The sequence below is a fragment of the Leptonychotes weddellii genome, chromosome 3 (assembly GCF_054177405.1).
Source record: "Leptonychotes weddellii isolate Sample4059 chromosome 3, ASM5417740v2, whole genome shotgun sequence".
Lineage (NCBI taxonomy): Eukaryota > Metazoa > Chordata > Mammalia > Carnivora > Phocidae > Leptonychotes > Leptonychotes weddellii.
The window spans coordinates 35711209-35723310 of record NC_138371.1 but is presented as its reverse complement, the minus strand read 5'-3'; the positions used below and the strand labels follow the sequence as shown (position 1 = coordinate 35723310).

Here is a 12102-nt window from a genome sequence, read left to right as displayed (position 1 = left end):
TCCCCCCCCCCTTTTTTTTCTTTTTTGGTTTCCAATCTCTTCTAATTTGCCTAGTGTATATTTCACTGGGGTCATGGTTGATATTTTTATTTTTTATTTCTTTTTTGTTCTTTCATTCATCTATTCTTCTCTGGACAAAATGACCAGAAGAAAAAAATCCCAGAAAAAAGGAAAAGAGACATTAATCACTGCCAGAGACTTAATAAATTTAGATATTAGTAAACTGTCAGAGCTAAAATTCAGAACAATGATTATAAATAAACTAGCTGGGCTTGAAAAAAGCATAGAAGACCCTAGAGAATCCCTTTCTAGAGAAATAAAAGAACTAAGATCTTATCAGGTTGAAATCAAAAAGGGTATTGTTGAGATGCAATAAAAAATGGAGGCTCTTACTGATAGGATAAGTGAGACAGAAGAGAGAGAGAAGATAAAATTATGGAGAATAAAGAAACTGAGCAAAAGAGAGATAAACAATTATTGGACCATGAGGGGAGGATTCAAGAGATCATAAAGGGAAACAATATTAGAATTATTAAGGCTCCAGAGGAAGAAGAAAGAGAGAGGGGGGCAGAAGGTATATTTAAGCAAATTATAGCTGAGAACTTCCCTAAGGTGGGGAAGGAAATAGGCATTCAAGTCCCGAAGGCACAGAAAACCCCCCTCAAAATCAATAAAAATAGATCAACACCCTGACATATAATAGTGAAGCTTGCAAATTTCAGAGATAGAGAGAAAATCCTGAAAGCAGCTCAAGAAAGAGATCTTTAACCTACAAGGGTAGGAACATTAGACTGCCAGCAGACCTATCCACACAGACCTGGCAGGTCAGAAAGGGCTGGCATGATATATTCAGGGTACTAAATGAGAAAAACATAAAGCCAAGAATACTTTATCCAGCAAGGCTGTCATTCAGAATGGATGGAGAGACAAAGAGTTTCCAGGACAAACAGAAACTAAAAGAACTTGATCACTAAAACAGCCCTGTAAGAAATATTAAAGGGAATGCTGTAAGCAAAGAGAGAGCTCAAAAGTAACATAGAACAGAGACAATGCACAGAAACAGTGATTTTACAGGTAATACAATGGCAGTAAATTCATATCTTTCAATAGTCACTCTCAATGTAAATGGGTTAAATGCCCCAATCAAAAGACACAGGATATCAGATTGGATAAAAAAGCAAGACCCATCGATATGCTGTTTACAAGAGACTTATTTTAGACCCAAAGACACCTCCAGATTGAAAGTGAGGGGGTGGAAAACCATTTACCATGCTAATGGACATCAAAAGAAAGCTGGGGTAGTAATCCTTATAACAGACAAATTAGATTTTAAACCAAACACTGTAGTAAGGGATGAAGAGGGACACTATATCATACTTAAAGAGTCTATTCAACAAGATCTAATAATTATAAATATTTATGTTCCTAACTTGGGAGCAGCCTATTATATAAACCATTAGTAACAAAATTAAAGAAACACATTGATAATAGTACAATAATAGTAGGGGACTTTAACACCCCCCTCACTGCAATGGACAGATCATTTAAGCAGAAGATCAACAAGGAAACAAGGCCTTTGACTGACACACTGGACCAGATGGACTTCACAGATATAGTCAGAACATTCCATCCTAAAGCAACAGAATACACATTCAAGTGCACATGGAACATTGTCCAGAACAGATAACATACTGGGTCCCAAATCAGGCCTCAAGTGGTACCAAAAGATTGAAATCATTCCCTGCATATTTTCAGACCACAATGCTTTGAAACTTCAACTCAGTCACAAGAGGAAATTTGGAAGGAACTCAAATATTTGGAGGGTAAAGAGCATCCTAGTAAAGAATGAATGTGTCAACCAGGAAATTAAAGAGGAAATTTTAAAAATTCATAGAAACAAAAGAAAATGAAAACACGTCTGTTCAAAACCTTTGTGACACAGCAAAGGTGGTCCTAAGAGGGAAGTACATAGCAATACAAGCCTTTCTCAATACACTAGAAAAGTCTGAAAAACACTAGTTAACCTTACACCTAAAGGAGCAGGAGAAGGAATGGCAAAGAGAGCCTAAACCAAGCAGAAGATGAGAAATAATAAAGATTAGAGCAAAAATCAATGAAATAGAAACCAAAAGAACAGATCAATAAAACTAGAAGCTGGTTCTTTGAAACAATTTATAAGATCGATACACCCCTAGTGAGAATTATCAAAAAGAAAAGAGAAAGGACCCAAATTAATAAAATCATGAATGAAAGAGGAAAGATCATGACTAACACCAAGGAAATACAAACAACTGCAAGAACATATTATGAGCAACTATATGCCAACAAATTAGACAATATGGAAGAAATGAATGCATTCCTAGAAACATATAAACTACCAAAACTGAAACAGGAAGAAATAGAAAACCTGAACAGACCCATAACCAGCAAGGAACTGAAGCAGTAATCAAAAATCTCCCAACAAAAAGAGTCCAGGGCTGGATGGCTTCCCAGGAGAATTCTACCAAACATTTAAAAACAACTTTTACCTATTCTTCTGAAGCTTTTGCAGAAAAGAGAAATGGAAGGAAAACTTCCAAACTCATTCTATGAGGCCAGCATTCCCTTGATCCTAAAACCAGACAAAGACCCAACCAAAAAGGAGAATTAGAGACTCATATCCCTGATGAACATGGATGCAAAAATTCTCACCAAAATACTAGCCAATATGATCCAACAGTACATTAAAAGGATTATTCACCATGACCAAGTGGGTTTTATTCCTGGGATGCAAAGGTGGGTCAACATTCACAAATCAATCAATGTGATACATCACATTAATAAAAAAAAAAGGACAAGAACCATATGATCCTCTCCATTGATGCAGAAAAAGCATTTGACAAAGTACAGCATCCTTTCTTGATTAAAACTCTCCACAGTGTAGGGACAGAGGGAATATACCTCAATATCATAAAAGCCATCTACAAAAAGCCCACAGAGAATCTCATTCTCTGTGGGGAAAAACTGAGAGCTTTTCCCTAAGGTCAGGAACAGACAGGGATGCCCACTCTCACCACTGCCTTTCAACATCATACTAGAAGTCCTAGTCTCAGCAGTCAGACAAATAAAGAAATAAAACACATTCAAATTGGCAAAGAAGCGTCAAACTCTCTCCCTTCACATATGACATGATACTTTATATGAAAAACCTAAAAGATTCCACCCCAATACTGCTAGAACTCATAGAGGAATTCAGCAATGTGGCAGGATATAAAATCAGTGCACAGAAATCAGTTGTATTCCTATACACTAACAATGAGACAGAAGAAATTGAAATTAAGGAATTGATCCCATTTATAATTGCACCAAAAACCACAAGATAACCTAGGAATAAACCTAACCAAAGAGAAAGGATCTGTACTGTAAAAACTATGGAACACTTATGAAAGAAATTGAGGAAGACACAAAGAAATGGAAAAACATTCCAGTCTCATGGATTGGAAGAATAAACATTGTTAAAATATCTATGCTACCCAGAGCAATCTACACATTCAATGCAATCCCTATCAAAATACCATGAACATTTTTCACAGAGTTGGAAAAAACAATCCTAAAATTTGTATGGAATCAGAAAAGACCCTGAATAGCCAGAGGAAGGTTGAAAAAGAAAAGCAAAGCTGGAGGCATCACAATGCTGGACTTTAAGCTCTATTACAAAACTGTAATCATCAAGACAGTATGGTACTGGCACAAAAACAGACACATAGATCAATGGAACAGAATAGAGAACCCATAAATGAACCCACAACTTTATGGTCAACTAATCTTCAACAAAGCAGGAAAGAATGTCCAATGGAAAAAAGATAGTCTCTTCAACAAATTGTGTTGGGATAATTGGACAGCCACATGTAGAAGAATGAAACTGAACCATTTTCTTACACCATACAGAAAGATAAACTCAAAATGGATGAAAGATCTAAACGTGAGACAGGAATCCAACAAAATCCTAGAGGAGAACACAAACAGCAACCTCTTCAACCTTGGCCACAGCAACTTCTTGCTAGACATGTCTCCAAAGGCAAGGGAAACAAAAACAAAAATGAACTACTGGGACTTCATCAAGATAAAAAGCTCTGCACAACAAAGAAAACAGTCAACAAAACTAAAAGGCAACCTATGGAATGGGAGAAGATATTTGCAAATGACATATCAGATAAAGGGCTAGTATCCAAGACCTATAAAGAACTTATCAACCCCAATACCCAAAAAACAAAGAATCCAGTCAAGAAATGGGCAGAAGACATGAATAGTCGTTTCTCCAAGGAAGACCTACAAATGGCCAACAGACACATGAAAAAGTGCTCAACATCAGTCGGCATCAGGGAAATGCAAATCAAAACCACAATGAGATATCACCTCACACCAGTCAGAATGGCTAAAATTAACAAGTCAGGAAACAACAGATGTTGGTGAGGATGTGGAAAAAGGGGAACCCTCTTACACTGTTGGTGGGTATGCAAGCTGGTGCAGCCACTCTGGATAACAGTATGGAGGTTCCTCAAGAAGTTAAAAATAAAGCTGCCCTATGACCCAGCAATTGCACTACAAAGTATTTACCCCAAAGATACAAATGTAGTGATCAAAAGGGGCACCCGCACCCCAATGTTTATAGCAGGAATGTCCACAATAGCCAAACTATGGAAAGAGCTGAGATGTCCATCGACAGATGAATGGATAAAGAAGATGTGGTATATATATATATATATATATATACACAATGGAATATTACTCTGGCCTCAGAAAGGATGAATACTTAGCATTTATATTGATGTGGATAGAACTGGAGGGTGTATGCTGAGTGAAGTAAGTCAATCAGAGAAAGACAATTATCATATGGTTTCGCTCATATGTGGAATATAAGAAAGAGCGTGGAGGATCATAAGGGAAGGGAGGGAAAACTGAATGGGAAGTCATCAGAGAGGGAGACAAACCATGAGAGACTTTTAGTTATAGGAAATAAACTGAGGTTTGCTGGAGGGGAGAAGGGTGAGGGGATGGGATAATTGAGTGATGGGCATTAAGGAGGGCACATGATGTGAGGAGCACTGGGTGTTATACACAACTGATGAATTATTGAACTCTACATCTGAAACTAATTGTGTACTATATGTTGGCTAATTGAATTTAAATAAAAAAGAAAAGAAAAAGTTCAGTGAAACCATGTAGTACTATATTTGAAGGAAATATCAGAATAAGCTCATGAGATAAGCTATATTAAAAAAAAGAGAGAGAGAGTTTCACTTTAGACCGACAGATTGCAAGTGAGGGGATGGAGAACCCATTATCATGCTAATGAACATCAGAAGGAAACTGCAGTTGCCATACATATATCAGACAAACTAGATTTTAAACCAAGGACTGTAATAAGAGATGAAGAAGGGCACTACATCTTAATAAAGGGGTCTATCCAACAAGAAAATCTAACAATTGCATATATTTATGACTCTAACTTGGGAGCACCCAAATATCTAAATCAATTAATAACAAACATAAAGGAACTCACTGATAATAATACAATAATAGTAGGAGACTTTAACACCCCACTCACAGTAATGGACAGATCATCTAAGCAGAAGATCAACAAGGTAACAATGGCTTTGAATGACACACTGGACCAGATGGACTTAACAGATACAGTCAGAACATTTCATCCTAAAGCAGCAGAATACACATTCTTTTTCAAATGCGTATAGGACATTCTCCAGAATAGATCACATACTTGGTCACAAATCAGGCCTCAACCAAGACAAAAAGATTGAGATCATACCATGCATATTTTCTGACCAAAATGCAATGAAACTTGAAGCTAACCACAAGAAAAAATTTGGAAAGACCATAAATACCTGGAGGTATTTATATTTAGTATCCTACTAAATAATGAATGGGTAAACCAGGAAATTCAAGAAGAAATTAAACAATACATGGGAACAAATGAAAATGAAACATGATGGCCCAAAACCTCTGGATGCAGCAAAAGCAGCAGTAATAGGGAAGTATATAGCAATACAGGCCTACCTCAAGAAGAAAAGTCTCAAATACACAACTTAACCTTACACCTAAAGGAGCTAGAAAAAGAACAACAAATGAAGCCTAACACCAGCAGAAGAAAGGAAATAAAGAGTAGAGCACAAATAAATGATTTGGAAACAAACAAAAAAACCCAGTAGAACAAATCCAAAAACCAGGAGTTGGTTCTTTGAAGGAATTAAAAAAATTGATAAACTCCTAGCCAGAGTTATCAAAAAGAAAAGAGAAAGGACCCAAATAAATAAAATCACAAAGGAGAGAAAGAGATCACAACACCACAACAGCAGTACAAACAGTTATAAAAGAATGAAAAATTATATGCCAACAAACTGGGCAATCTAGAAGAAATGGATAAATTCCTAGAAACATAAACTACCAAAACTGAAACAGGAAGAAAGAAAATTTCAACAGACCCATAACCAACAAAGAAATTGAGGCAGTAATCAAAAATCTTCCAGCCAAAATCCAAATCCAGATAGATACAGATGGCTTCCCAGGGAAATTCTACCAAACATTTAAATAAGAGTTAATACCTGTTCTTCTCAAACTGTTCCAAAAAATAGAAATGGAGGGAAAACCTCCAAATTCATTCTACAAGGCCAGTATTACGTTGATTCCAAAACCAGACAAAGACCCCACTAGAAAAGAGAAATATAGGCCAAGAGCATAGATGCAAAAATTCTCAACAAGATACTAGCAAGGATGAGTCAATATTCACAAATCAATCAACGTGATACACCACGTTAATAAAAGAAAGGATAAGAACCCTATGATCCTCTCAATAGATGCAGAAAAAGCATTTGACAAAGTATAGCATCCATTCTTGATAAAAATCCCTCAACAAAGTAGGGATAGAGATGGTAGTATGATAGTAGGCAACATCATAAAGGCCATATATGAAGGACCCACAGCTAATATCATCCTCAATGGGGAAAAACTGAGAGCTTTTCCTCTAAGGGTAGGAACAAGACAGGGACGTCCGCTCTCAGCACTGTTACTTTAACATAGTACTGCCAGTCTAGCCTCAGCAACCAGACAAAAAGAAATAAAAGGCATCCAAATTGGCAAGGAAGAAGTCAAATTTCTGCTACTCACAGACAACATGATACTCTGTGTAGAAAACCCAAAAGACTGCACCAAAACATTGCTAGAACTGATACATGAACTCAGTACAGTCACAGAATACAAAATCAACATACCAAAATCTGTTGCATTTCTATACACCAATAATGAAGCAGCAGAAAGAGAAATCAAGGAATCAATCCCATTTATAACTGCACCAAAAACCATAAGTTAATTAGGAATAAACCTGACCAAAGAGGTAAAAGATCTGTATGCTGGAAAACTATAGAACACTGATGAAAGAAATTGAAGAGAACACAATGAAATGGAAAAACATCTCATGCTCATGGACTGGAAGAACAAATATTGTTAAAATGTCTATACTACCCAAAGCAATTTACACATTCAATGCAATCCCTATCAAAATGCCATCAGCATTTTTCACAGAGCTAGAACAAACAATCCAAACATTTGTATGGAACCACAAAAGACCCCAAATAGTCAAAGCAGTCTTGAAAAAGAAAAGCAAAGCTGGAGGCATCACAATTCCAGACTTCAAGTTGTATTAAAAAGCTCTGGTCATCAAGACAGTATGGTACTAGCACAAAACCAGACACATAGATCAATGCAACAGAATAAAGAACCCAGAAATGGACCTACAACTCTATGGTCAACTAATCTTTGACAAAGCAGGAAAGAATATCCATGGAAAAAAGATAGTCTCTTCAACAAATGGTGTTGGGAAAACTGGACAGCCACACGCAGAAGAATGACACTGTACCACTTTGTTACACCATGCACCAAAATAAATTCAAAATGGATGAGAGGCCTCGATGTAAGACAGGAATCCATCAAAATCCTAGAGGAGAACACAAGCAGCAACCTCTTCAACCTTGGCCACAGCAACTTCTTGCTAGACACGTCTCCAAAGGCAAGGGAAACAAAAACAAAAATGAACTACTGGGACTTCATCAAGATAAAAAGCTCTGCACAACAAAGAAAACAGTCAACAAAACTAAAAGGCAACCTATGGAATGGGAGAAGATATTTGCAAATGACATATCAGATAAAGGGTTAGGACCCAAAATCTATAAATAACTTTTCAAACTCAACACCTAAAAACAAATAATCCAGTTCAGAAATGGGCAGAAGACATGAATCGACCTTTTTCCAAAGAAGACATTCAGATGGCTAACAGGCACATGAAAAGACGCTCAACATCACTCATTATCAGGAAAATACAAATCAAAACTACAATGAGATACCACCTCACACCTTTAAGAATGGGTAAAATTAGCAAGTCAGGAAACAACAGGTGTTGGCAAGGATGGGGGGAAAGGGGCACCCTCTTGCACTGTTGGTGGGAATGCAAACTGGTGCAGCCACTGTGGAAAACAGTATGGAAGTCCTCAGAAAGTTAAAAATAGAACTACCCTACAATCCAGCTACCCAAAGGATACAAAAATACTGAAGGGTACATGCACCCCGACATTTATAGCAGCACTATCAACAATAGCTAAATTGTGAAAAGAGAACAAATGCCCATCAACTGATGAATGGATAAAGAAGATGTGGTATATGCGTATACATATATACACACACACACATATATACCAGATATATTCTCTCTCTCTCTCTCTATATATATATAGTGGTATTTTACTCAGCCATCAAAAAGAATGAAATCTTGCCATTTGCAATGACAAGGACAGAGCTAGAATGTATTATGCTAAGTGAAATAAGTCAGACAGAGAAAGACAAATACCATAGGATTTCACTCATATATGGAATTTAAGAAACAAAATAGATGAACATAGGGGAAGGGAAAAAAAGAAAGGGAGGCAAACCATAAAACAGACTCTTAATAATAGAGAATAGAGAGTTGCTGGAGGGGAGGTGGGCAGGGGGATGGACTAAATGGGTGATAGGCATTAAGGAAGATCCTTATTGTGACGAACACTGGGCATTGCATGTACGTGATGAATCACTAAGTTCTATTCCTGAAACTATTCTATTCTATTCCTGAAACCAATACTACACTATATGTTAACCAACTGGAATTTAAATAAAAACTTGAAACTACAAAAATAAATAAATAAATGTCACCCTCAATGACATTGAAAATTCACATTGACACATTCTATAGTACATAAGTGTATTGATGTTCATATTGAGGTTTTCAAATGAGAGTTTAAAGAAGGAAACCTGATTAGCAGTTTCTGGGTTTCAGCTGTTCAATACCTAAACAGAAGTTTTATCTATTATCTGATTACTTATTAAAAAAAAAAATCCCTCTAGTGGTGTTTACTCCATATCATTGTCAAAGGATCCTGGAGTCTTAGCCCAGCTCTGAGTGGCAAGCCTTTATTCCTTCAACAAATATGATTATGCATTTACAATGTGCCAGACAACCCATCTATACAAAAGAATAAGACCTCTCCCCATCCTAAAGATGTTTGCAAAATAAATCACTTAAAGATTTATAGTATATATAAAACAATATTCACAGTACAAACACATATATATGTATATACAATATAAATTTCTACATCATAGCTATGTCATTTTTGTACACACAAATATTTTAAAATCACCATAGCTTACTTAGAAATATGAAATTTTGGGGTGCCTGGATGCCTTAGTCAGTTGAGCATCTGACTCTTGGGTAGTAAGATCGAGCCCGGAAGCAGGCTCCATGCTCAGTGTGGAGTCTGTTTGCCCCTCTTTCCCCCTCTCTCCCTCTGTCCCTGCCCCAACTCGTGCGTGCTCTCTTTAAAATACATAAATAAACAGAAATATGAAATTTCATTTTTACCTTCTTTTTTTTTCCAACAAGATTTTGAAGGTGGAGATTAATTCAAGATAAGAGGTAGGAGTCACATAATTATATCTTTGAAGTTCAACATAGAAGGATGTAGATAAATCTATAGTAGAAGTGTGGAAGCTTTTACACATGTTGATACAGCCTTCTCGTATTTCCTCTGACATTTCAATTTCTTCCAAGAAGCGTGAGGCAACTGCCTGGAGTGCATCTTCAGGCCATGACTAAATTTAAGATAAATGAGTTAGTACTTGATCAAAGTGACTACTGTAAGTCTGTTACTACTGCAGTCCTTTGTGATTTATCGATGTCAGAAATGGAGAGGAACACATGAGGGATGGGGCAAGAGAGACACTTCCATGAGGAACTCCCTCCCCCCACCCCCAACCAAGGACTTGCACACTTAGGAGCCAGTAGCTAGTACAAGTAATATTGATTCTTCATGGTTTGTTCAAAGGTTAGAGAAACTGTTCTTGAGTGTTGTAGGAGCAAGGAAGAGGAAAGGAACTAAACTTATGGAATGTCTATTTCTATGTGCATCCTACCAGTATCATCTCATTGAATTCTCCCAATAATTCTCTGAGGTAAATGTTATTATCCTTTCCTCTAAACTCCAGAATCATCTGAATGACTATCACTTTGATTTCTCTTAAAGTTATCTCAAACTCGGGACAAGTCCAAAATGTGGTTCCTATCTCCTCCCAAGTAGTTGCCATCTTCCCCAACTTTGTAAACATCACCACCATCCACCCCTTGCTCCAGCCAAAATGCAGGAATCATCCTCGATACCTCTCCTCCTTCTCAACCCTTCATCCGTCCCATAAACAAGTTCTATAGGCACCCTCCGCACAATAGCTTCCCAATCCTTTCTCTTCTTCCGACATCAACTACAGCCATCCCAATTCAACTTTCTGTTTTCATCTGCTTGGAACATTCCAACGGTGGCCTAACTGGTCTCCCTGCTTGTGTGGCTCTCTACAGCTGCCAGAGGGATTTTTTTCAAAATGTAAATTAGCTCATGTCACACTCCCCAATTAATAATCCTTCAAAGATTTCCCGGCGTACATCAAATCCCAAACCAACTTGTAAATCTCTGCCTGTTGGGCCCTTCCCACCTTTCTGAGCTCACCTCTACTTCTTCCCCCTTAGTTACTCGGCGCCTGCCACCTCTGTGTCCCCTGACACACCCATTCTTTCCCTAGCCCCTCGCCCTCACTAATTTATGCCCTCCACCCAGATGCTCTCAGTACTGGCACATTTTGTCTGGCATGCTTCCTCTTCAAAGGTCACCTCTTCAGAAAGGCTTTTACTCCCTATATGCCACCTTGTTGACGGAATGATTTTTTGCTAATTTGTCTGTCTCTAGAAAATAAGCTCGAGATCAGAAGCCTTGTCTATTTCACTTTCCTTTTCACTTCCAGCTTTTAGAATAGTACCTGCTATTGAGCAAGGGTTCAATAAATCTGTTTTGCGAGAAACAAGCTCAGCAGGAAATGGAGGAACAGAGGGGCTATGTAAATTCCCCAAGGCCAGAAACACTCTGCCACAGCCCACGAACTCCCCACCGCACACCCTTCTCTCATCTGCTCTGTGCTTCCTGATACCAAAGTTAACTACCGCAAGTGTCACTCTGGCTTTCTTCCTTTTGACTTCCTGTTGGGTTTGGCTAATGGAAAGAGACTGGAAGAAGAGATGGGTAGGACTATTCATACCTTCCCTTCCTTTCTAGCAGGAGCCTAGTCCTATGTTTTGGGTTCCTGCTCCTGTCAGGTAATCCTACTTCCACAGCTCCGAGCCCCAGGGACATGCTCTCCTCCTCTTCCCCTTTATGCCCAAGCTGTAGTAAAGCTCCCTGCTATGCTCCACCCCTTCCTAACTGCTCCACTGTCTCCTCTCAGTTCCTTTAACCCCACCTACAGCTCTGGGAACAGTTCCTTCATTCAGTTTTTCTCAGTGAAGCCTTCGGTGTGCTGTTCCCTGTCGGGACCATGACTGATACTCAAATTTATCCTAAAACCTTCTATAATATATTGAGCTTAATGCTTTTCTCTTATGATGATTTCTTGAATTCTAATTTCATACATTATCATTGATCAGAAAATTCTGCTCAGTTACATTTTGTGGGGGGGAGTCTATAAAATAAGTCATGATGA

General features: G+C 37.9%; 1 protein-coding gene across 1 annotated transcript in view; it reads right to left on the bottom strand.

The window, feature by feature from the left end:
- Nucleotides 1-12102, bottom strand: part of DNAH7 (dynein axonemal heavy chain 7) — a 260241-nt gene that overhangs the window by 104774 nt on the left and 143365 nt on the right. The window contains exon 43 of the mRNA XM_081815321.1: nt 9944-10173. Within this exon, the coding sequence (XP_081671447.1) occupies nt 9944-10173 (230 nt within the window). The remainder of the gene's footprint in view (nt 1-9943; nt 10174-12102) is intronic.